Source organism: Aegilops tauschii, chromosome 6 (assembly GCF_002575655.3).
Source record: "Aegilops tauschii subsp. strangulata cultivar AL8/78 chromosome 6, Aet v6.0, whole genome shotgun sequence".
NCBI lineage: Eukaryota > Viridiplantae > Streptophyta > Magnoliopsida > Poales > Poaceae > Aegilops > Aegilops tauschii.
The window spans coordinates 33,709,392-33,736,759 of NC_053040.3; the positions used below are offsets into that span (position 1 = coordinate 33,709,392).

The following is a 27,368-nucleotide window of genomic DNA, read 5'->3' on the forward strand; positions in this document are numbered from 1 at the left end:
TGGCTTCCCCCACAAGCCAAAGGGGGGCGCCCCCCACCCCTAGGGTTTCCAACCCTAGGCGCAGGGGGAGGCCCAAGGGGGGAGCCCCAGCCCACTAAGGGCTGGTTCCCTTCACACTTCAGCCCATGGGGCCCTCCGGGATAGGTGGCCCCACCCGGTGGACCCTCGGGACCCTTCCGGTGGTCCCGGTACAATACCGGTAACCCCCGAAACTTTCCCGGTGGCCGAAACTGGACTTCCCATGTATAATTCTTCACCTCCGGACCATTCCGGAACTCCTCGTGACGTCCGGGATCTCATCCGGGACTCCGAACAACTTTCGGGTTTCCGCATACTCATATCTCTACAACCCTAGCGTCACCGAACCTTAAGTGTGTAGACCCTACGGGTTCGGGAGACATGCAGACATGACCGAGACGCCTCTCCGGTCAATAACCAACAGCGGGATCTGGATACCCATGTTAGCTCCCACATGTTCCACGATGATCTCATCGGATGAACCACGATGTCGAGGATTCAATCAATCCCGTATACGATTCCCTTTGTCAATCGGTATGTTACTTGCCCGAGATTCGATCGTTGGTATCCCAATACCTTGTTCAATCTCGTTACCGGCAAGTCTCTTTACTCGTACCGCAATGCATGATCCCGTGGCTAACCCCTTAGTCACATTGAGCTCATTATGATGATGCACTACCGAGTGGGCCCAGAGATACCTCTCCGTCACACGGAGTGACAAATCCCAGTCTCGATCCGTGCCAACCCAACAGACACTTTCAGAGATACCCGTAGTGTACCTTTATAGTCACCCAGTTACGTTGTGATGTTTGGCTCACCCAAAGCACTCCTACGGTATCCGGGAGTTGCACGATCTCATGGTCTAAGGAAAAGATACTTGATATTGGAAAAGCTCTAGCAAACGAACTACACGATCTTTGAGCTATGCTTAGGATTGGTCTTGTCCATCACATCATTCTCCCAATGATGTGATCCCGTTATCAACGACATCCAATGTCCATAGTCAGGAAACCATGACTATCTATTGATCAATGAGCTAGTCAACTAGAGGCTTACTAGGGACACGTTGTGGTCTATGTATTCACACATGTATTACGATTTCCGGATAACACAATTATAGCATGAACAATAGACAATTATCATGAACAAAGAAATATAATAATAACCATTTATTATTGCCTCTAGGGCATATTTCCAACATGAAGGACTACATGCTAATATACAGGAGAAGTGATTCCCTAGAGATAGAAGGGTATTCAGACGCAGATTTTGCGGGGGACAGAGATGATAGAAAATCCACGTCAAGATACATATTCACCCTCGCTGGGGGAGCTATTTCGTGGAAAAGCTCCAAACAGTCGATAGTTGCATCATCCACGATGTATGCAGAATTCATAGCATGCTTCGAAGCCACGGGGCAGGCGATATGGCTAAAGAAATTTGTACCCGACTTGAAAGTGGTAGATTGCATTCACAAACCACTAAAAATGTACTGTGATAACCAGCCCGCAGTATTCTATGCTCACAACAACAAGTCGAGTAATGCTGCCAAAACAATAGAGATAAGGTTTTATGTTGTGAAAGATAAAATCCAGGATCAAACTATAAGTCTCGAGCATATAAGGACAAAGGATATGCTTGCGGATCCGCTAACGAAAGGCTTACCACCCAATGTGTTCAAGGAACACTTAGCCGGCATGGGTTTAAGGGAAAGCCTTATGATTCCTGGATAGGCCCAAAAGGAACATAATTTGTTTCTGAACATAAAGTATGTTGTAGCTGTATGATTCTAACGGCAATTAAGCCGTGACGATGAAACATGCTCTATGTACCAATATGTGATGAAACAGATAAACTAGAAAGTATAAAGTTAAAAATAAAGTTGAGATCAAGGGGGAGAATGTTAGGTTGATCTCTCTCCCGTTCGAGCCCAACGGGTCGAACGGGCCCCTGACTCGCGCCCTGATCGGGGGCGCCCAACCAAACCATGGTTGGTGGGCCCCTGTGACCCGCGCTATATAAACAGAGGTGGGGGCCGGGGCGCTATTCACGAGGTTAATCGCTGCCGCAATCCCCACCTACAATCCCTACCGATCTAGGGTTAGCGCGGTGCTCACGGGAAGCTCCACCACCATCACCTACTCTCTGCCATCGCCGTGCGCCCAAGCACCACGATGGCCTCCAGCTCGAGTTCGTCTACTGCTGCACAAGGTAGGTTCACCGGATCTACTAGCCTACTCCGATCTAAAGTTCTATCACTCACTACTAGAATTGCACAATTTGCCGAGTGCTAGGAACACTCGACAAAGGGCCTAAAACCCTCGGCAAAGTCTTTATCGAGAGTTGCACTCGGTGAAGGCCACCCAGCGTACATCTCTCAGACAAACAGGAATTTGCCGAGAGCGAGAACACGGACACTCGACAAAGAGTTTGGCGAGAGCCAAACAGTGCCTATCGGCAAAATAAAGTGACTTCATGGCCGCTGGTTCCGTCAGCTCTTTGCCGAGAGCCACGCTAGGCAAAACTGCCACAACCAACTGCCAGCTGATCCCAGCGCATGTCCGTTTGCCGAGAGCCGCACTCGGTAAAGATTCGTTCCCAGTTCTATTTCTTCTGCTTTGCCCTCAAACCGCCGCAGCAAAAACATATATACAATATACAAATTTGCATTTGAAGTCACAAAGTCTAACAACAAACTCACATAAGTATTATATAAATAGTTCACATAAGCTTCATTTGAAATCACAAAGTAGCTCTTTGGGACAAGTGCCTACTTACTAAACAACAAAGTGATCAATGCATGTCTGCATGCGACCACATGATAAAAGAAACATCACAATTATCACGAATTGAAGAATTATCAAATTTTTCAAACCACTGAACCCGATAAGCTGTTTCTGGCTTCACATCCACTGAACCCACTAATTCGGATTTTCTCTTCTGTTTAAGCACATACTGATTGTAATGATACTAGGCCTTCTCTCTGCTATTGCACTACTGAAATCAGAGAATTTACCGGCTATCAGATCTTTGCCGTCAGCTTGCGGACGGCAAAGAAGGTCTTTGCCGTCAGCTCACAAAAAGCAGACGACAAAGAACATGCTGATGACAAAGGTGCAATTTGCCGTCAGCCAATTCTTTGCCGTTGGCTAGCGGACGATAAAGATTCTTTGCCATTCGCTAGCAGCCGGCAAAGAGTTTGGGTGAGGTCCATTTTAGGGCATCGCTGTAACGGCACACCCCCAAGCTCTTTGCCGTCCGCTAGCAGACGACAAAGAGGTTGGCCCATCCAAACTAACGGTAACCCCCTCCCTCTCTCTCCCCGGCCTCACCCCTATGTCTCTCTCTCTCCCCTTTCTCTCCGCCCATGCCTGCACCGCTGCCACCCCATCGCCCCCGCCGCGCCCCGCACCACCCCGCCGCCACGTCGCGCCCGCACCCCCCCGCCGCCCCGTCGCCCCTGTCGCACCACCCCGTCGCCGCCGCCGCACAACCTCGCCGCCGCCCCACCACGCCCTGCACCCCCCGCCGCACCATCCCGCCGCCTCGTCGCCCCCGCCGCGCCCCAGCGCCACCCGCCCCGCCGCGGCTGCCCCAGGCCACCCCGCCCCCCTCCTCCATCGGCCTCCACCTCCACCACTCTAGTGCATAGTTGCCGGGAACGGGGAACAGTGCGACGTTCCATGAACCGGGAACGTTGACCCAGATCGAGGGTCGGGGTCGACACAGGGGACGATACAATTCGATGGCAGGAACGTGACCCCAGAATACAAGGGAACGAGATGATTTGCAGAGTGTTTCGAGACATACCGGGCTACTGCAACGTTCGCCCTCCTCCGTCCACTATAGGAACGAGAGGATCGAGAACTCCGGCGGATTCACGTGATCAGGTCGCCGTCCATGCATCTGTGGCGGCGCCACGGCGGCCTCTGCGGTACGCACCTTCCGGGGGTCACGGCGGCATGGGCTCTGCAGTCCGCAGTCCTCCACGGCGCCGCAGCGGATTCACGTCGCCGTCCATGCATCCGCGGGATCCAGCATCTGTTGCGGCGCCGTGGGATTGTCTCGACTTTCATTTTGTCCGGCGGCTGCAACTCCGTGCGTTTTGGGTTGATTAAGATTCCGTACGTTTTGGGGCTGAGTAAAAACGGGAAGGATGCATGGAACAAGGCCCATAGACGTTATTACAATTATTTCGTGCTACTAGTAAGCATGCACCTGCAACACACGAATAACAGTACATAGAAATTTCCCTGTTCATAATTAGCAAAATCCACACATCGAAGGCAATCAACGGGGTGAACTTCTCCCTAGAGAACTTATGGAATATTTATTGTGCGTATAGTAAAAATGGAATCAAATATTCCATGATGTTTCTGTTTTCTAATGAAACATCATATCATAGGACTTATGATGCGATTAAGCATTGTACAAATGAACATGGTAGAGACGGAAAAGGTACAAAAGGGAAAAATAGGAACCTAGTAAATGAGCCCCGAATGGTAAACTTTATCAGAGGTAATAATTGATTAAGGGTCATGCATTGTCGCAAGGCACAAGCAATGACATTTAAAACAGTGGAAAAAAGTTAAATAACAATATGATTGTTCATGGTTCTTACATGATGAACCACAAATGTTTCCAAATATAAACAGGGAAAAAAGTATCATATAGTTCTCCCTCCGATGCATATGATACATCCATTTGAGCAACCAGTAATATGGATCGGAGGGAGTATATGATTTTAGAACAAGTTCATGCCATACATGCATGAGAATAACGCCCGATTCACAAATCAACATCAATCTTAACACATAAACCAATGACAATTATAACCTTGCGGTGCCACGGAACAATTCACCAACCTATACTTGTGACAATCGGTTCAATTTTACACATATATGCATTGGACATAGTGCTCCTAAAGGCAATGCCTTCATCTTGGTAGAGTTTTGTCCGATACACACTGGACATATAGAAGCATTTGCCACATCAGGTGCATCACATTGATACTGGCGCGGTTGTGGTAACAATAGCGCATTTCCTGACAAAAATAGGAGATACCATAGAAATCACTATCTATGCTACGTTCAGTCTCATTATTAATTTACCTCATCTAAAATCTCTAATTTTTGTTGTCTAACATGAATAATCATTGATTGATCGACATAAGGATTGCAGTTGGAATCAATTAGTTATAGCATGGTGTACCCAATTTTCCTATATAACTAATTTCGGAACTAATTTGTCTTGTCAAAGTGGAAATTTTGTATTGTCTTCTTGTGTACCAAACATTACCGAAAACACGAGTTCAAGTTTAGCGTTGTTTCACACACTCTAGATGTTCAATTTTTAGGTCATTACTGTAGTAGAGCTCAAGTATGGAACCCCCCCCCCCCCACACACACACACCAAATTTCTGGCTACGTCCCTGTCTCCGACCTCCACCTAAGAGCAACTCTAGCAGACCCCGCATCCACCCCGACCCGCAAAATAACCGCCAAAATGCGGGTACGGGCCGGAAAGCCTGCCCGACCAGACCCCGCATCCCGCCCCGGCCCGCAAAAAATTTTGGGGGCGCGGCAAATTCCCTACCCCAACCTGGGAAAACGCGGGTTTCCCCCTCGCGGCTGCAGTGCCCTGCATCGCAGCCAAGCAGTTGGCGGGAGGGACATTTCAGCCCCGCGCTCTTTTCCCCCTCCTTCCGCCGCCGCCCGCCCTTGCTTCCGCCCGCCCGCCGCCGGCGATTCCGGCCATATCTGCGGGCAGAATCGCTCCGCGGGGCCGCCCCACACCCTCCCGTGCCGAGGCGCTGCACCACCCCTCCGGATCCGGCGAGAAGAGCCACCCCCCGTCGCCGCCGCCGCTGGGGATCGACCACCGTCGAGTGCACCCCCCCTCGTCGCCGCCCGGGATCACCCGCCACCGGCTAGTCCCTTTTTTGTGATTTTTGCGAGCTGTGTAGTAGATTGATGCGCCGGTTGTTGGGGATTGTAGCAGAAATTAAAAAAATTTCTACGCATCACCAAGATCAATCTATGGAGTCATCTAGCAACGAGAGAGAGGAGTGCATCTACATACCCTTGTAGATCGCGAGCGGAAGCGTTCAAGTGAACGGGGTTGATGGAGTCGTACTCGTCGTGATCCAAATCACCGATGACTGAGCGCCGAACGGACGGCACCTCCGCGTTCAACACACGTACGGTTGGGGAAGACGTCTCCTCCTTCTTGATCCAGCAAGGGGGAAGGAGAGGTTGATGGAGATCCAGCAGCACGACGGCGTGGTGGTGGAAGCAGCGGGGATCTCGGCAGGGCTTCGCCAAGCTCAGCGAGAGGGAGAGGTGTCACGGGAGGGAGAGGGAGGCGCCAGGGGCTTGGGTGCGGCTGCCCTCCCTCCCCCCTCTTTATATAGGGCCCCTGGGGGGCGCCGGCCCTAGGAGATCCCATCTCCAAGGGGGGGCGGCGGCCAAGGGGGTGGCTTGCCCCCCAAGCCAAGTGGGGCGCCCCCCACCCCTAGGGTTTCCAACCCTAGGCGCAGGGGGAGGCCCAAGGGGGGCGCACCAGCCCACCAGGGGCTGGTTCCCCTCCCACTTCAGCCCATGGGGCCCTCCGGGACAGGTGGCCCCACCCGATGGACCCCTGGGACCCTTCCGGTGGTCCCGGTACAATACAGGTGACCCCCGAAACTTTCCCGGTGGCCGAAACTGGACTTCCTATATACAATTCTTCACCTCCGGACCATTCCGGAACTCCTCGTGACGTCCGGGATCTCATCCGGGACTCCGAAAAACTTTCGGATTTCCGCATACTAATATCTCTACAACCCTAGCGTCACCGAACCTTAAGTGTGTAGACCCTACGGGTTCGGGAGACATGCAGACATGACCGAGACGACTCTCCGGTCAATAACCAACAGCGGGATCTGGATACCCATGTTGGTTCCCAATGTTCCACGATGATCTCATCGGATGAACCACGATGTCGAGGATTCAATCAATCCCGTATACAATTCCCTTTGTCAATCGGTACGTTACTTGCCCGAGATTCGATCGTCGGTATCCCAATACCTTGTTCAATCTCGTTACCGGCAAGTCACTTTACTCGTACCGTAATGCATGATCCCATGACCAAACACTTGGTCACATTGAGCTCATTATGATGATGCATTACCGAGTGGGCCCAGAGATACCTCTCCGTCATACGGAGTGACAAATCCCAGTCTCGATTCGTACCAACCCAACAGACACTTTCGGAGATACCCGTAGTGCACCTTTATAGCCACCCAGTTACGTTGTGACGTTTGGCACACCCAAAGCACTCCTATGGTATCCGGGAGTTGCACAACCTCATGGTCTAAGGAAATGATACTTGACATTTGGAAAAGCTCTAGCAAACGAACTACACGATCTTATGCTATGCTTAGGATTGGGTCTTGTCCATCACATCATTCTCCTAATGATGTGATCCCGTTATCAATGACATCCAATGTCCATAGTCAGGAAACCATGACTATCTGTTGATCAACGAGCTAGTCAACTAGAGGCTCACTAGGGACATGTTGTGGTCTATGTATTCACACATGTATTACGATTTTCCAGATAACACAATTATAGCATGAACAATAGGCAATTATCATGAAGAAGGAAATATAATAATAACCATTTTATTATTGCCTCTAGGGCATATTTCCAACAGTCTCCCACTTGCACTAGAGTCAATAATCTAGTTACATTGTGATGAATCGAACACCCATAGAGTTCTGGTGTTGAACATGTTTTGCTCTAGGGAGAGGTTTAGTCAACGGATCTGCTATATTCAGGTCCGTATGTACTTTACAAATATCTATGTCTCCATTTTGAACATTTTCACGAATGGAGTTGAAGCGACGCTTGATATGCCTGGTCTTCTTGTGAAACCTGGGCTCCTTGGCAAGGGCAATAGCTCCAGTGTTGTCACAGAAGAGGGTGATTGGCCCCGACGCATTGGGTATGACTCCTAGGTCGGTGATGAACTCCTTCATCCAGATTGCTTCATGCGCTGCCTCCGAGGCTGCCATTAACTCCGCTTCACATGTAGATCCCGCCACGACGCTTTGCTTGCAACTGCACCAGCTTACTGCCCCACCATTTAAAATATACACGTATCCGGTTTGTGACTTAGAGTCATCCAGATCTGTGTCGAAGCTAGCATCGACGTAACCCTTTACGACGAGCTCTTCGTCACCTCCATAAACGAGAAACATATCCTTAGTCCTCTTCAGGTACTTCAGGATATTCTTGACCGCTGTCCAGTGTTCCATGCCGGGATTACTTTGGTACCTTCCTACCAAACTTACGGCAAGGTTTACATCAGGTCTGGTACACAGCATGGCATACATAATAGACCCTATGGCCGAGGCATAGGGGATGACACTCATCTTTTCTCTATCTTCTGCCGTGGTCGGGCATTGAGCCGTGCTCAATTGCACACCTTGCAATACAGGCAAGAACCCCTTCTTGGACTGATCCATATTGAACTTCTTCAATATCTTGTCAAGGTACATACTTTGTGAAAGACCAATGAGGCGTCTTGATCTATCTCTATAGATCTTGATGCCTAATATATAAGCAGCTTCTCCAAGGTCCTTCATTGAAAAACACTTGTTCAAGTAGGCCTTTATGCTTCCCAAGAATTCTATGTCATTTCCCATCAACAGTATGTCATCCACATATAATATGAGAAATGCTACAGAGCTCCCACTCACTTTCTTGTAAACACAGGCTTCTTCATAAGTCTGTGTAAACCCAAACGCTTTGATCATCTCATCAAATCGAATGTTCCAACTCCGAGATGCTTGCACCAGCCCATAGATGGAGCGCTGGAGCTTGCATACCTTGTTAGCATTCTTAGGATCGACAAAACCTTCCGGCTGCATCATATACAATTCTTCCTTAAGAAAGCCATTAAGGAATGCCGTTTTGACGTCCATTTGCCATATCTCATAATCATAGAATGCGGCAATTGCTAACATGATTCGGACGGACTTCAGCTTCGCTACGGGTGAGAAAGTCTCATTGTAGTCAACCCCTTGAACTTGTCGATAACCCTTGGCGACAAGTCGAGCCTTATAGATGGTCACATTACCATCCTGCATCTGTCTTCTTCTTAAAGATTCATTTATTTTCTATGGCTCGCCGATCATCGGGCAAGTCAGTCAAAGTCCATACTTTGTTTTCATACATGGATCCTATCTCGGATTTCATGGCTTCTAGCCATTTGTCGGAATCTGGGCCCGCCATTGCTTCTTCATAGTTCGAAGGTTCACCGTTGTCTAACAACATGATTTCCAAGACAGGGTTGCCGTACCACTCTGGCGCGGAACGTGTCCTTGTGGACCTACGAAGCTCAGTAGGAGCTTGATCCGAAGTACCTTGATCATCATCATCATTAACTTCCTCTCTAGTCGGTGCATGCACCACAGGAACATTTTCCTAAGCTGCGCTACTTTCCGCTTCAAGAGGCAGTACTTCATCAAGCTCTACCTTCCTCCCACCTACTTCTTTCGAGAGAAACTCTTTCTCCAGAAAAGATCCGTTCTTAGCAACAAAGATCTTGCCTTCGGATCTGAGGTAGAAGGTATACCCAATGGTTTCCTTAGGGTATCCTATGAAGACGCATTTCTCCGACTTGGGTTCGAGCTTTTCAGGTTGAAGTTTCTTGACATAAGCATCGCATCCCCAAACTTTTAGAAACGACAGCTTAGGTTTCTTCCCAAACCATAATTCATACGGTGTCGTCTCAACGGATTTCGACGGAGCCCTATTTAAAGTGAATGCGGCAGTCTCTAAAGCATAGCCCCAAAATGAGAGCGGTAGATCGGTAAGAGACATCATAGATCGCACCATATCCAATAGAGTGCGATTACGACGTTCGGACACACCATTTCGCTGAGGTGTTCCAGGCGGCGTGAGTTGTAAAACTATTCCACATTTCCTAAAGTGTGTGCCAAATTCATGACTCAAATATTCCCCTCCACGATCTGATCGTAAGAACTTTATTTTCCTGTCACGTTGATTCTCAACCTCACTCTGAAATTCCTTGAACTTTTCAAAGGTCTCAGACTTGTGTTTCATTAGGTAGACATACCCATATCTACTCAAGTCATCAGTGAGAGTGAGAACATAACGATAGCCACCGCGAGCCTCAACACTCATTGGACCGCACACATCAGTATGTATGATTTCCAATAAGTTGGTTGCTCGCTCCATTGTTCCGGAGAACGGAGTCTTGGTCATCTTACCCATGAGGCATGGTTCGCACGTGTCAAATGATTCGTAATCAAGAGACTTCAAAAGTCCATCTGCATGGAGCTTCTTCATGCGTTTGACACCAATGTGACCAAGACGGCAGTGCCACAAGTATGTGGGACTATCATTATCAACCTTACATCTTTTGGTATTCACACTATGAATATGTGTAACACTACGTTCGAGATTCATTAAGAATAAACCATTAACCAGCGGGCATGACCATAAAACATATCTCTCATATAAATAGAACAACCATTATTCTCGGATTTAAATGAGTAGCCATCTCGAATTAAACGAGATCCTGATACAATGTTCATGCTCAAAGCTGGCACTAAATAACAATTATTGAGGTTTAAAACTAATCCCGTAGGTAAATGTAGAGGTAGCGTGCCGACGGCGATCACATCGACCTTGGAACCATTCCCGACGCGCATCGTCACCTCGTCCTTTGCCAGTCTCCGTTTATTCCGCAGCTCCTGCTTTGAGTTACAAATATGAGCAACCGCACCGGTATCAAATACCCAGGAGCTACTACGAGTGCTGGTAAGGTACACATCAATAACATGTATATCACATATACCTTTGGTGTTGCCGGCCTTCTTGTCCGCCAAGTACTTGGGGCAGTTCCGCTTCCAGTGGCCACTTCCCTTGCAATAAAAGCACTCAGTCTCAGGCTTGGGTCCATTCTTTGGCTTCTTCCCGGCAACTGGCTTACCGGGCGCGGCAACTCCCTTGCCGTCCTTCTTGAAGTTCTTCTTACCCTTGCCTTTCTTGAACTTAGTGGTTTTATTCACCATCTACACTTGATGTTCCTTTTTGATCTCCACCTCCGCTGATTTCAGCATTGAATATACCACAGGAATGGTCTTTTCCATCCCCTGCATATTGAAGTTCATCACAAAGCTCTTGTAGCTCGGTGGAAGCGACTGAAGGATTCTGTCAATGACCGCGTCATCCGGGAGATTAACTCCCAGCTGAGTCATGCGGTTGTGTAACCCAGACATTCTGAGTATGTGCTCACTGATAGAACTATTTTCCTCCATCTTACAACTGAAGACTTGTGGGAGACTTCATATCTCTTGACCCGGACATGAGCTTGGAAAACCATTTTCAGCTCTTCGAACATCTCATATGCTCCGTGTTGCTCAAAATGCTTTTGGAGCCCCGGTTCTAAGCTGTAAAGCATGCCGCACTGAACGAGGGAGTAATCATCAGCACACTGCTGCCAAGCGTTCATAACATCTTGGTTCTCTGGGATGAGTGCGTCACCTAGCGGTGCTTCTAGGACATAATCTTTCTGGGCAGCTATGAGGATGATCCTCAGGTTCCGGACCCAGTCCGTATAGTTGCTGCCATCATCTTTCAGTTTGGTTTTCTCTAGGAACGCATTGAAGTTGAGGGCAACATTAGCGTGGGCCATTTGATCTACAAGACATATTGTAAAGATTTTAGACTAAGTTCATGATAATTAAGTTCATCTAATCAAATTATTCAATGAACTCCCACTCAGATAGACATCCCTCTAGTCATCTAAGTGAAACATGATCCGAGTCAACTAGGCCGTGTCCGATCATCACGTGAGACGGACTAGTCAACATCGGTGAACATCTTCATGTTGATCGTATCTTCTATACGACTCATGCTCGACCTTTCGGTCTTCCGTGTTCCGAGGCCATGTCTGTACATGCTAGGCTCGTCAAGTCAACCTAAGTGTATTGCGTGTGTAAATCTGGCTTACACCCGTTGTATTCGAACGTTAGAATCTATCACACCCGATCATCACGTGGTGCTTCGAAACAAGGAACCTTCGCAACGGTGCACAGTTAGGGGGAACACTTTCTTGAAATTATTGCGAGGGATCATCTTATTTAAGCTACCGTCGTTCTAAGCAAATAAGATGTAAAACATGATAAACATCACATGCAATCAAATAGTGACATGATATGGCCAATATCATTTTGCTCCTTTTGATCTCCATCTTCGGGGCGCCATGATCATCTTCGTCACCGACATGACACCATGATCTCCATCATCGTGTCTTCATGAAGTTGTCACGCCAACGATTACTTCTACTTCTATGGCTAACATGTTTAGCAATAAAGTAAAGTAATTTACATGGCGTTATTCAATGACACGCATGTCATACAAAAATAAAGACAACTCCTATGGCTCCTGCCGGTTGTCATACTCATCGACATGCAAGTCGTGATTCCTATTACAAGAACATGATCAATCTCATACATCACATATATTTCATTAGTCACATCCTTTTGGCCATATCACATCACAAGGCATATGCTGCAAAAACAAGTTAGACATCCTCTAATTGTTGTTGCATGTTTTTATGTGGCTTCTATAGGTTTCTAGCAAGAACGTTTCTTACCTACGTAAAACCACAACGTGATATGCCAATTTCTATTTACCCTTCATAAGGACCCTTTTCATCGAATCCGATCCGACTAAAGTGGGAGAGACAGACACCCGCTAGCCACCTTATGCAACTAGTGCATGTCAGTCGGTGGAACCTGTCTCACGTAAGCGTACGTGTAAGGTCGGTCCGGGCCGCTTCATCCCACGATGCCGCCGAAACAAGATAAGACTAGTAATGGCAAGAAAATTGACAATATCGACGCCCACAACTGCTTTGTGTTCTACTCGTGCATAGTAACTACGCATAGACCTAGCTCATGATGCCACTGTTGGGGATCGTAGCAGAAATTAAAATTTTTCTACGCATCACCAAGATCAATCTATGGAGTCATCTAGCAACGAGAGAGAGGAGTGCATCTACATACCCTTGTAGATCGCGAGCGGAAGCGTTCAAGTGAACGGGGTTGATGGAGTCGTACTCGTCGTGATCCAAATCACCGATGACCGAGCGCCGAATGGACGGCACCTCCGCGTTCAACACACGTACGGTTGGGGAAGACGTCTCCTCCTTCTTGATCCAGCAATGGAGAAGGAGAGGTTGATGGAGATCCAGCAGCACGACGGCGTGGTGGTGGAAGTAGCGGGGATCTCGGCAGGGCTTTGCCAAGCTCAGCGAGAGGGAGAGGTGTCACGGGAGGGAGAGGGAGGCGCCAGGGGCTTGGGTGCGGCTGCCCTCCCTCCCCCCTCTTTATATAGGGCCCCTGGGGGGGCCCTAGGAGATCCCATCTCCAAGGGGGGGCGGCGGCCAAGGGGGTGGCTTGCCCCCAAGCCAAGTGGGGCGCCCCCACCCCTAGGGTTTCCAACCCTAGGCGCAGGGGGAGGCCCAAGGGGGGCGCACCAGCCCACCAGGGGCTGGTTCCCCTCCCACTTCAGCCCATGGGGCCCTCTGGGATAGGTGGCCCCACCCGGTGGACCCCCGGGACCCTTCCGGTGGTCCCGGTACAATACAAGTGACCCCCGAAACTTTCCCGGTGGCCGAAACTGGACTTCCTATATACAATTCTTCACCTCCGGACCATTCCGGAACTCCTCGTGATGTCCGGGATCTCATCCGGGACTCCGAACAACTTTCGGATTTCCGCATACTAATACTCTACAACCCTAGCGTCACCGAACCTTAAGTGTGTAGACCCTACGGGTTCAGGAGACATGCAGACATGATCGAGACGACTCTCCGGTCAATAACCAACAGCAGGATCTGGATACCCATGTTGGCTCCCACATGTTCCACGATGATCTCATCGGATGAACCATGATGTCGAGGATTCAATCAATCCCGTATACAATTCCCTTTGTCAATCGGTACGTTACTTGCCTGAGATTCGGTCGTCGGTATCCCAATACCTTGTTCAATCTCGTTACCGGCAAGTCACTTTACTCGTACCGTAATGCATGATCCCGTGACCAAACACTTGGTCACACTGAGCTCATTATGATGATGCATTACCGAGTGGGCCTAGAGATACCTCTTCGTCATACGGAGTGACAAATCCCAGTCTCGATTCGTGCCAACCCAACAGACACTTTCGGAGATACCCGTAGTGCACCTTTATAGCCACCCAGTTATGTTGTGACATTTGGCACACCCAAAGCACTCCTATGGTATCCGGGAGTTGCACAACCTCATGGTCTAAGGAAATGATACTTGACATTTGGAAAAGCTCTAGCAAACGAACTACACGATCTTATGCTATGCTTAGGATTGGGTCTTGTCCATCACATCATTCTCCTAATGATGTGATCCCGTTATCAATGACATCCAATGTCCATAGTCAGGAAACCATGACTATCTGTTGATCAACGAGCTAGTCAACTAGAGGCTCACTAGGGACATGTTGTGGTCTATGTATTCACACATGTATTACGATTTCCGGATAACACAATTATAGCATGAACAATAGACAATTATCATGAAGAAGGAAATATAATAATAACCATTTTATTATTGCCTCTAGGGCATATTTCCAACACCGGTGTGCGTGTAGATGGAGTTGACCCCATGCGAGAAGTTCTTGCTATCCGATTCATCCGATTCGGACGACTCGGATGTGGAGACCATGCTTGCGACCTTTCGGCAGCAAACATTAGTCATGGCGCTTGCCGTGAAGGAGCATGAAGACGAGTACCGGAAGAGGAGGCGAGGATCTACTGTCGGGCGTCTGTGCATTCCTCGGAATCGCCATCTTGGGAACGAGATGTTGATGCAAGATTATTTTGCGGAGAATCCTACATATCCTGCACACCTCTTCCGCAGAAGGTACCGAATGCGCCGATCCCTCTTTGTGAAACTTGTTGAAGCTTGCAAGGCAAATTGCTGGTATTTTACTCAAAGAAGGAATGTCACGGGCTTAAAGGGATTTAGTGCATATCAAAAAATCTCCGCAACTATGCGGGTGATTGCATATGGCGTTCCGGCTGACTATGCCAATGAGTATCTTCGCATTGGTGAAGATAGCACAATTGAGTCTATGCGTAGATTTGCGAAAGTGATCGTTCGTGTCTTTGGTCCTGAGTATCTTCGGGCACCCAATGAAGATGACACAAAGAAATTGATGGCAGCTAATGAGAGGAGAGGTTGGCCTGGCATGCTAGGTAGCATTGATTGTATGCATTGGAATTGGAAAAATTGCCCCAAGGCTTGGCAAGGAATGTATTGTGGCAAGTCTCGTGATGCAATAATTTTGCTAGAGGCCGTAGCATCCGAGGATTTATGGATTTGGCATTGCTTTTTTGGTATGCCGGGCACTCTCAATGATATCAATGTGTTGCAACGCTCTCATTTGTTTGCTAGGCTTGCTAGTGGTGATGCTCTTGCTTGCAACTACACTATCAATGGGCATGAATACACAAAGGGATACTATTTTGCAGATGGTATATACCCTCCTTGGTGCACATTTGTCAAGAGCATCAAAGAACCCAAAACAAAAAACAATGTGAATTGGCAAGGGTGCAAGAGGCAGCCCGAAAAGACAATGAAAGAGCATTCGGTGTTTTGCAATCTAGGTTTGCCATTGTCCGTGGTCCTGCTCGTTTTTGGGATAAGAAAACCTTGAAGAACATCATGACATGCTGTGTTATCCTGCACAATATGATTCTTGAAGATGAGAGAGGAATGAACTTAGAACTGTTTTACGACAATGTGGGTAGCCGTGTCAAACCAGCTAGAGACCCAAACCGCATTAGAGCTTTTCTTCAGACATACAAGGAGATTGAAAATGCACACACACACTTTCAACTTCAGGAAGATCTCATTGAGCACCATTGGCAAAGGGCTGGACAGTGACTAATATTTGTATTCATGACAAGTTTTGTATTGCATTATTTAAGTTTGCTACGGTGATTTGAATAATTATTTGTAATGCGGATGATTATTGTTTTATGTTTGATTTGAATAATTCAGTTTGTTATCTATTGTTGGATTATGTTGGATTAGATATTTGCGGGTTGATGATATGCGGGATGCAGTGGCGCAAAGAGCAGAACCCGCATAGCCGACCCGTAAAAAAACATATTCCGCGAATTTTTTTTTACGGATCCGTTTGGGGGGTCTGCATCTGTGCCTGCCCGCGCCGGCCCGCAAAAGCTGTTTTGCGCGAATTGCAAACGCGTTTTGCGGGTCGGCGGGATGCGGAGTCTGCTAGAGTTGCTCTAATATTCCTACCCATCTTAGAGGGCTGCAAAAAATACCTCTCTGGTTGGCGGGTTAAACTATCGTTTAGTTCTCATCAACAATTCTAGATTCAATCCTAACCTACTACATGTCGGTCTTCCTCATCCCCAAAAATATTCTCAAAACAATAGATGCAATTAGACATGCCTTATTTTGGACGGCAGAGGACACCTGTTCTAGCGTACAATGCATGATCGCTTGGAACAACATTTGTAAACCGGAAAAATACGATGGCTTAGGCATTAAAATCCTGCATGCTCATAACTCTTGCTTACTTATGAAGTTCACTATCAAAATCACTTCTCAGAGAAAATGCTCCCTGGCTAGACTAGTTAAGCTTGCAACACCCCAACACTTTTGTTAACCCTGCCTCCAATGCATCCTACCTATGCAAAACAATAAACCACCATATGCCTACCTTACAAGATATAACCTTTGTGCTTACCAGCAATGGAACCTCAACCTACTTTTGGTATGATACCTGACTCACCCCAAAACCACTGGTTACCACATTCCCCAACCTCTTCTCCTAATCAGAGGTGCCCATTATTAGGGTTGCAAATATTGCGCGTTTCGGTTTGGAGGCTAACCTGCGAAATCGTTTAACCTTTGCCGCTTCGCAGGAGTTGGTTTCGGTTTTGGCTGTGTTGTAGGATTTTTTGCCGTCGCTAAATCAGGATCAGTGCTTTCTCATTGGGGCCTTGCATTCTCCACTAGGAGCGCCTATGATGTACTCGTCCGGACAACCGATGTCGACAGGAATGCACCACTTATTTGGCGCTCCAAGGTACCTAACAAGATCAAGATCTTTGCTTGGCTGCTCTTCCACGACAGGCTCAACACACGCGCCAACCTCGTCCACAAGCACATCATCTTCGACGCTGCCTGCCCGCGGTGCCTGGTGCCCTCCGAAGACGCCTCCCACGTCTTCATCGTCTGTCCGCTCGCCGCTCGCATTTGGCAACGCATGGGCATCACACTAGTTTTGGACTCCATCAACAAAATCTGGGATGCCTCGCCTCACCCACATGTGCCTGTTAGCGCTCGGTCTTTTATATTGCTAATATTCTGATGGAAATTTTTGGAAGCTCGTAACAACAAAGCCTTTAAGGCACATTTTGGCCTCCCGCCATCTCCACGCTCCGCCCCCCTGCACCGCCGCACATGCCGTTCACGTTTTTGCGTCGACTCAGCCTGACTCGATGGAAACGATCGATTTGAGCATTTCTAGCGAGCTAGGTTGTGGGTTGCTTTAAGGCCTGCGCGCGTGCGAACCAGTCCCCCTAGTATGCTATCAAACACGATTTTTATGCACTCGGTGTCGGTGGGCCCGTTTGGGGGTTATGCAGGAAACCAAATGCGTCCTAACGGCGAATAATTTTGTTGACATTTGAAATATTTCACGAGAGAAGTGGAGGGTCTTACTTATTCCCGCCCCACTAAAAGAGATATGAAGAATAATTAGATTGTGATCATAATGAAAGACACCGGTAGACCGACGAAAATCATTGTCAACTGCTCGAGATTTGCAAACTTTTGCACAAGTGGTGTGATGGAGAAAAACCCATCTTATGTCAGTAGTCAATTCACATCCTACGGAACAGCCAAATGGCGACGGAGCAGCGCTCTATGCCGTCGATATATGCATGGACGCAACGTTCTCCCGCCTCAACACGCATCACTCACTCAGCCACACAGTCAGTCATCACACACCAACGTAGGAATGCAGAGCGAGCTATGGGTGCTATGCGCGACGCTCGCCGCCGCGTTCCTCTACTACCTGACCAGCGCAGCCCGCCGCGGGGGCACCGGGGGCCGGCAGCCTCCGGGCCCGACGCCGCTCCCGGTCCTCGGCAACCTGCTCGATCTAGGCGGCAACCTGCACCACACGCTGGCGCGCTTGGCCCGCGCCCACGGCCCCGTCATGAAGCTCAAGCTCGGCCTGGTCACCACCGTGGTGGTCTCCTCGCGTGACGCCGCGCGGGAGGCCTTCACCAGGCACGATCGCCAACTGGCCGCGCGCGCGGTCCCGGACGCCGCCAACGCGGTCGGTAACTCCGGGCGGTCCATGATCTGGCTGCCCAGCTCCGACCCGCTCTGGAAGACGCTGCGCGGCATCGTGGCCTCGCACATATTCTCACCGCGTGGCCTCGCCGCGGCGCGCGGCGTGCGCGAGCGCAAGGTGCGCGACATGGTGGGTTACTTCCGCCGCCACGCGGGGGAGGAGGTGGACGTCGGCCAGGCCGTGTACGGCGGCGTGCTGAACCTCGTGTCCAGCGCCTTCTTCTCCGTCGACGTGGTGGACGTGGGCGGCGAGTCCGCCAGCGGGCTGCGGGAGGTCGTGGAGGACATCATCGCGGCGCTGGCCAAGCCCAACGTCTCCGACATCTTCCCTTTCCTCCGGCCGCTGGACCTGCAGGGCTGGCGTCGCTGGGCGGGGGCGCGCTACCAGAAGGTATTTGGCATACTTGACGGCATAATCGACCGCCGTCTTGCAGATGCCCGGGCGTCCACGGGCGAGCACGCGCACGGCGACTTCCTGGACTCGCTGCTGGAGCTCGTTTCCGCAGGCAAGATCGATCGCGGCAAGGTGACGGTGATACTGTTCGACGTGTTCGCGGCCGGGACCGACACGATGGCCATCACCGTGGAGTGGGCGATGGCCGAGCTGCTCCGACACCCGCGCGCCATGGCCAAGGCACGCGCGGAGATGGAGGGCATCCTCGGTGGCAAGGACACGGACACCCTCGAGGAGCCCGACGCGGCGAGCCTGCCGTACCTGCAGGCCGTGGTGAAGGAGGTGATGCGGCTGCACCCGGTGGCGCCGATCATGCTGCCGCACCAGGCGGCGGAGGACGGCGTGGAGATCGGTGGCTTCGCCGTGCCCAGGGTCGCCACGGTGGTCTTCAACGTGTGGGCGATCATGCGGGACCCGGCGGCGTGGGAGAGGCCCGACGAGTTCGTGCCGGAGAGGTTCCTGGATAAGGCGGCGGCGGTGGAGTTCCGGGGCAAGGACTACGAGTTCATCCCGTTCGGGTCCGGCCGGCGGCTGTGCCCGGGCCTGCCGATGGCGGAGCGGGTCGTGCCGTTCGTGCTGGCGTCGCTGCTGCACGCGCTCGAGTGGCGGCTCCCGGACGGCGTGTCGGCCGACGAGCTTGACGTCGCCGAGAAGTTCACCACCGTCAACACGCTCGCCGTGCCCCTCAGGGCCGTCCCCGTCGTGATCACCTAGCTATCATGCATGCATTCCTATCTTGTAATCGTGAGGACGAGATGCGCCCGGTTTACACAGTGTCGACGATCACGAGCTCTATCTACACTAGCTGTTCATCAAAATTCAGTAGCCAGACATTCCTGATTCCTTAGGCGTCGCGTCGGTAATCTGTGGCCGCTTTGGATTGCCTGCCACTCGCCACTGCCTCATCGATAGGTTGGTTAATAGCACATCACATCGCGCTAGATCTTACGAGATTTGGTGAAGTGTGTTATTCTCTACTTCCTCCGTCCCATAATATAAGAACGTTTTTCAAACTAACAAAGTTTGAAAAATATTCTTATATTATGGGATATAGAGAGAGTAACTTTCTTCATCAAAATTCATTGGTGCGGTTAACTATAGTATTATGATTGATCCCCCAACGCATATTGTCTAGGCCAGATTCACACTGAACCTTAGCGCTGTCATCTCCGCTGATAAGGCATTAACACAGAAATTGATGTTGTTATTGCTCGCTGCAAGAAATCTTCCATTACTATCTCGCAACACAGCACCAACCGCATCCTTCAGAGAATCAACATCACAAGCATCATCAACATTCAGTTTAACATAGTTCACAATAGCTAAACACTAGTCGCGGCCAGAAAATCTGATTTGGGTCAGTCGATTTTCCTTAGAAGAAAGGAGGCGCCGAAGGGAAGGAACAAACAGCCGCATCACCCGAGCACGCGCGGGGGGGGGGGGGGGGGGGGGGGGGCGCTCAGGGCGGAAGAACGGCGACGGTGGTGCTGGTGCTGTGTGGGGGGGGGGGGGGTGCAAGTTTGCCGGAGAAAAAACCAACGAGCCCCGGGGCTAGAGGGATAGGCAGGAACGGTGGCAAGACCGGCGGTGTGGGGAGGTTGAGGGGGGGGGGGGCGGCGAGGTGGTTGAGGGAGAGCCGGTGGTAGCTGTCGGCTTGGGTGAGATCAGGGGAGAAGATGAACAGGAAACGATTCATGGATAGAAAAAGGCATATGCATTGTTGGATCTCAATCTAAAGGCCGAAAACGGTCAACTGACCCTAACTTATTTTTCAGTCGACTTACCCCTGGCCTCTCCCAACATAGTTTTGATTGGGCTTTCACCACCCTTCACTTTTTTTTCAATAAATGGTAGATTTTACTGGTTTAAATGGAGCATCAAGAGGATATAAATACTATGAGCACACATCTAGCCTCTGCACAGTTTGAATGTACACAGCCAACATTAACACAAACAAAAGATGCCGGCAACTAGCAAAACTTCACTCCGATGCCTAGCTTTCGGTGAATTTGCCTGAAAGTAATTGCTAGTAAGCACTCTCATGGGGACTTGGGAAGCATCTTGAGTTTGTCCCCGTGCACCAGCTTGTGGTGTTCCCACAACAAATACCAGGTTGTCATTGCAACTAGTGCTAGCCAAGGGAAACCCGGCCCGGCCGTCCCGGCCCGAAAAAGCCCGATCAGGCCCGGCCCGACGCTGCTCCCGGGCCGGGCTCGGGCCTAGATTTTGAGCCCGATGGCTAGGCCCGGGCCTTCATTTTTGCGCTTTTCTAAAGAGGCCCGGCCCAAGGCCCGGTGGGCTTTTACGCGTTCGGACCGGGCTTGGGCCCAAAAACCAGGCCCAATGGCTAGGCCCGGGCCTAGGTTTTCTGCCTCGGGCTTGGCTAGGCCCGACCCGAAGTCTGACCCGGCCCGAGGTTTGGCCAGGTATAATCGCAACAGTCTCACAAAAAATTCCTTGACCGAGAACCAAAGCTTCTTCGTTAGGGGTGCAAATCAACTATTCAAGAATCAATTCACCAGCACCCTAATGGGAAAACTTCCTTGACCGAGAACCAAAGCTTCTTCGATAGGGATGCAAATCAACTATTCAAGAATCAATTCACCAGCACCCTAATGGGCACAGGCTTTGCGGATAACATCATCAACTCCAAGTTGATTCTACACCTCCCTGGCTTTCTTGCATTCAAACCTAATATGCTTATGGTCTCAACACTTTGATTACATGATGGGCATTGCCGAGGGATTTTAGAATGTCTATCTACAAGCATAACCCAACATGGTAATGACCCATGTAGATTTCTCAATACAGTAACTTTAACCTTTGGTAGGCGGCGCAATTTGCCTGCCTCTGTCCATTCCTTCAACACTTGAAGCATATACAGGAGTGGCAACCTGCTTGTCATTCTTCTTAAAGTTCCCTTTCTTTTCCTTTACCCTTTTTCTTGAAACTAGTGGTCTTGTCAACCATCAACACTTGATGCTTTTTCTTGATTTCTACCTTCACCAATTTCAATTAGATCTCACTCTTGCAAGTGACCGTGAAGGGATTGACAACCAATTTTATTTTGCTTTTTACTTATCTTTTATATCTATCTCTATTATATCTCACTCTTGCAAGTGACCGATTTCAGGCTTAGGTCTATTTTATTTTGCTATTTTACTTATCTTTTATATCTATCTCTATTAGATCTCACTCTTGCAAGTGACCGTGAAGGGATTGACAACCCTTTTTCGCGTTGTGTGCAAGTGTTTGTTAGTTTGTGCAGGTGCATTTGTTGGGACTTTCTTGTGCCTTCTACTGGATTGATACCTTGGTTCTTAATGGAGGAACATACTTATCTCTACTTTGCTGCATCACCCTTTCCTCTTCAAGGTAAAAATCAACGCAAGCTCAAGACGTAGCATGCACTAGCAAACAAATCAGTCCATGCATGTTTCTATCAACAATCTTCAAAACACAAGAGGGCAAAACATTGCACCAACAACTAATTAATAGAAATGGCACAATATGTGCCCGTTCGTTCAAAAAAACTAATTGCTGCACAACCATGTTATCCAACCTCACACAGCTGGTCGTTCAGCCTTCAACACTGTAACTCAGAGCTTTGACTGCTTCGCTTCTTTTGGTATATTATAATAATGTGTTTTCATTTCAGTTTTTAAAAAGTTTGTAAACCGTCTTTTATATGTTTCCTCACCTAGGTCCATCACCTTGCAACTATAAGACTAATTTCTTATCTACTAGAAAAGGAAGTTATTACCAATTATTATGTCATCATTTATCATTAAATGACATCAGCCTTATGCTGAGGTAAATCATATTGTTACTAATCCTATATACATAAGAAGTTAAGGCCAGAATATACATAAGAAGTTGATCCCCACTATCCTATTTATCTCAACATGCACACATGCCACCTCATCAAAGACCCACCACTACATGCATGAGAAAAAGTTTTTCATTGTTAGTTTATCTCATGCACACCTTTCACCTCACCACACATGCCACCTCATCAAAGGTCCACTCAACATGCATGAAAAAAGTTTACCATTATGTTATGCCACTTATATTCAAAATATTTTCTGACTACACAATAATCAAATAAAATATATAATATTTATTTTTATCTTTAGTTCATATAGCATTTATTCAACGATGGAAGCTTCACACAATCAAATCACTGAAATATATTGCAATCAATTTCCGCAGCAACGCGTAGGGTATTTTCCAGTTAATGTAAAATTGAAGCCCTTGTGCCAATGGAATCAAACTGTTACCCCTTGTTTAAATTATTATAAAAATAATACAAAGCCAACCTCATTTCTATATAATGCTAATTAATGTCCAAGATATCACTCCTTTTCCAGTCACTGCTAGACTATTGGTTGCATTTCGGAAAATCTACAGGCGGCGATGGAAGAGCTGATTCCAATGTTGGCCCGTCTTCTATGATGAACACAGCCGCCATTCCAATCGACACATGAAGCTCGTAGTGGCAATGCATGTACCACACCCCTATAAAATTAAATGTATAAGAGGGAGAAGCATCAGATCCCTTGGGAAAAACTTGCACACTTCATATCTAAAACAATGACTATATGCATTAGAATATACCAAGGAAACAATGGATCAAATAAGTCAAATTTTTTATAGGGACTAGACAGACAAATTGGAGTAAAATTCTCTCTCTCTCTTTCTCTCTCATATCAGATTTCCTGTGTTGCCCTTATAAACTATAGTTTCAAAGTTTCCAAATTCTCAAGGAAACCCAAATAAACAGTTTATGACAAACAAATTGGAATGACTGGATGAACAAAGGGTTTGTTTTGGACACATCTAGATGTGACATAAACCTGATGTTCACCTTTTTTTGGTCTATTTTCTTCAGTTTTGCTAAAGCACATCTAGATGTGCAATAAGTATTGCACATCTAAGTTCTATGTCATTGATCTTACATTGAGATTCGTGTGGGTATTTCTTTTTCTTTTTCTTTTTGTGCTTGATTCACTCACTTAGATGTGCATTATTTATTCCTTATTACTGCATTATTTATTCCTTGTTACTGCATTATTTATGAGAGATTAGATGTGACATCCTTAGAAAACGATATGAATTAGTAGACAAACTGATGAACAAGCCCATGCCTGGGTACGCACCTGGATTGTCGGCCACGAAGCGGACGGCAGCCCACCCTAGCCTGGGGACAAGAACCGTGTTCCTGAGCGGCGGATCTACGAGATTGTACCTCGCCACGTCCCTCACCGCGTCGTAGTTGTCGTGCCCCTGCGCGAGCACGAACATGTCATGCCCGTGCAGGTGCATCGGGTGGTTGTCGGTGTCCATCATCGCCGCGTTCTGGAACACGATGTCCACCACCGCGCCATGCCGGAACCGCCGCGCCACCGCCGCTTTCTCCGTCGGCTCCAGCCACGCCTCGTTGGGGCCCCACGGGATCAGGGCGCGGTCCGTGTAGTTGAACGGCCTCGCCGGCCTGTCCGGCAGCGTGTACAGCTGGTCAAGCCCGCCGCCGCCGCCGGCCGTTCCGTTGCGGCGGTTGTCGTAGTAGAGCTCCTCCAGCAGCGGCGTGGCTGCCGCCGCGGCGGGGAGCTGGAAGGACACGTTGTTCATGGTCTCCACGATGATGGACTCCTTGCTCCCGCTCCTCTTGCAAGACAGTCGACCTTGTCGGCAGATGGAGCCCATGCGGAGCACGACGAACAGGTTCTCATCAGCGGTCGCCGGCACCTGCGGCGAGTCCGTCCGGTTCAGGCTGCTCAAGTTGCCATGGAAGTTGAAGGACACCATGAAGTCGTGCTGGTCAGGCATCTCCGGTGCCACCGGCGGCGCCGCCTCGTCACCGTTGCCGGCGCCGATCGCATACCGCACCGTCGCTCTGGACAGGGTCGCGGGGATCTGGATGTCGGGCTTGGGCGCCTGGCCACCCACGGCGACCATGTAGTACTTGCCGGGGATCGCGCTGGCGACCACAAGCGCGTCCACCGTCTCGCCGGGGCCGATGGCGACGACGTCCGTGGTGAAGGGGCGGACGTAGTTGGCGTCGGCGCCGACCACCGTGAACTCGTGCCCGGCGATCTTGACGTAGTACTCGGAGTAGAGCGCGGCGTTGAGGAGGCGGAGCAGGTAGGTCTTGCCGGGCTCCACGTCCAGCACCAAGCCATCTTCCACAACCCCTTCACGTTGATGAACAAAAGAGAAATAAAATAAAGTAATAACCTTTAGATTACACATGGACATGGTCCGATATTTTTCACTATATCAGAGAAATAGGGTAACATTTTTAGACATGTGGACATGCTCCGATTTTTTCACAGAATACATGCATGTTATCTAAAAACAGATGATTACCGGAGCAGTTGTAGAGATCTCCAAGCTTGCCATTGATCGTGGTTGCACTGGAGGTGTCATCGTAGTAGCCATCCTCCATGTTCTTGCCCAACTGTGCGAGGTTGATGCTCCACCACTCACCTGCCATGATCAAGATGATTCACACCAGTTCGATCTCGATCAGAATCTCATCGACCGACGCCAAATTGATTTGCATGCAAGAAGTGGATTTGCTATATGAACAATCTTTGAAGAACCTATAACGATGGGGATCTCCTTGTCGGGCTTCGGAAATGGGTAGGCGTGCCGCGGCCGGATGATGAAGGCGCCGTGCAGGCTCGCCCGGAGGCAGGAGACGTGAGCGTGCCACCACAGGGTGCCTTCCTGCCCGGTGACGTTGAGATGGTATGTGAAGTTGTGGCCGGGCCGGATAGGGCACTGCGTGATCATCGGCACGCCGTCGGCCCAGCAGTTGAGCCGCTGCTTCAATCCATGCCTTCATGCATCCATCACAAAGCACATGATTAGCGAGTAGTACTTAGTTATTCAGAGAAGAGAAATGCAGGATCAGAATTGGTTATGCGTGCAGTTCACTGTGTAAATATATACTTGGTCATTATTTGATTACCAATGGATTGTTATGTTGTGGGGAGATTTGTTGACGACATGGACGGCGAGGGAGTCTCCCTCGGTGACCTCGATCGCTGGGCCAGGGAGCTGCCCGTTCACCACGGTGACCAGCGTTTCGTTGCACAGGTGCGTCATCTTCATCTCGCTCACCTATATATATCATCAGGCATATCATATTGGAACAAATCAAGCATGAATCGATCGATCGATCGATTGTCACGCATTGCTCGCTCTATAGTCTCAACTCACAACAAAGGTGTGCTCGACGGCGGCGGCGGCAGCTGCCGCAACTGCGGCCAGGGCGACGATGGCCATGCAGAGGTTGGAGGGCGCCATGGAGAACTTCGCCAGGGAACAAGTAACAACTGTCTGCTGCTAGTCGTTAAACTACTTGCGGTTTAGGAAGAATTGCCACATGCCCTGATGATATATATATAACTATGGTAAGTTGGTAAGTTGATGCTGCTAGCTGGGGATAAAACACCTGAACTGAACGGCCGTCTGCAATTGTTGACCTGACAATCAGATTGGATGGAGGAGAATAAAAATTAACGGGCGGTGGCGGTCCATCGGCGCTAGGTATAGTTAATCTCCTTTAATTTTTTTTCACCATGTGCCATACCTAATCAATATCAATTTATATTCTTACTGCTGACTTTTTACATACATTGAATTTTTTAGACAGCTAGTCCAATATCCACTCCATATAGAAATATTTGTCGCTATTGACTTTTTCCTGCAACGTTTGACCATTCGTATTATTCAAAAATTTATGCAAACATAGAAAAAAACATCTTAGTAAACAGCGATAAATATTTCGACACGGAGGCAGTGTGTGAGCTGAGCCCCAATCCATTTCTGGTCTCCTCAGCTCGTCCCTGCTTGAGCAAAATTAAAGGGAATTTAATCCGAGAAAAAGCATCTCATGGAGCGTTCACATACAGCTGAAAACAGTTATACTAAACGAGCGAAAGTGTATTAGCAAAGACCATAATGTGACGTGATTTTGCTTGGAAGACAAGGATCAGCTGATGATGCATGCCATTTGAATTCTCCATCTTCTCCTCTCGTCCCCTTGCTAACAATGCCAAAACAAGTTTCAACTAGTCGTGTTCAGCCGCATACGTGTTGGCTGATGCTTGAAAATTTCTTTCTTTGCCTAAGCACGACAAGCTCGTGTGGTTAGCTCTCAAGTTCCAGCGGGCTGCGTCTAGATGTTGACCGGTACAACTCTAGGCTTACGTGGCCGTGTATGCACGCTCGATTACTGTACATGCACCATGACTTTGTAGGCGGCACTGCTAGCCCGACGAGCAGATCAACTAGCGACTGGAACAGGAAGACAACGCTTTCTGGCCCTTGCTTGGGGCCTGAAGCGGAGTGTTAGACCATCTACATGCGCAGGTTGCAAATTGAGGCCCTCAAACGCGGGCACTGACTGGGCACGCTTTATTTGGTGGCTTCC

General features: G+C 49.0%; 2 protein-coding genes across 2 annotated transcripts; one reads left to right on the forward strand and one right to left on the reverse strand.

Moving 5' to 3' along the window:
* The first annotated feature begins 18,065 nt into the window (after positions 1-18,065).
* LOC109751414 (cytochrome P450 76M5) lies at positions 18,066-19,902 on the forward strand. The gene has a single exon (XM_020310306.3). The coding sequence runs from the start codon at positions 18,131-18,133 to the stop codon at positions 19,637-19,639; it is 1,509 nt and encodes a 502-aa protein (XP_020165895.1). The 5' UTR covers positions 18,066-18,130; the 3' UTR covers positions 19,640-19,902.
* Positions 19,903-23,306: 3,404 nt separating this feature from the next.
* LOC109751424 (laccase-15-like) lies at positions 23,307-26,248 on the reverse strand. Its single transcript, XM_020310314.1, has 6 exons — positions 26,153-26,248; positions 25,902-26,053; positions 25,531-25,769; positions 25,295-25,414; positions 24,085-25,119; positions 23,307-23,443 (listed from the first exon to the last, which is right to left on the reverse strand). The coding sequence occupies exons 1-6, from the start codon at positions 26,237-26,239 to the stop codon at positions 23,307-23,309; spliced, it is 1,770 nt and encodes a 589-aa protein (XP_020165903.1). The 5' UTR covers positions 26,240-26,248.
* Positions 26,249-27,368: the final 1,120 nt, after the last annotated feature.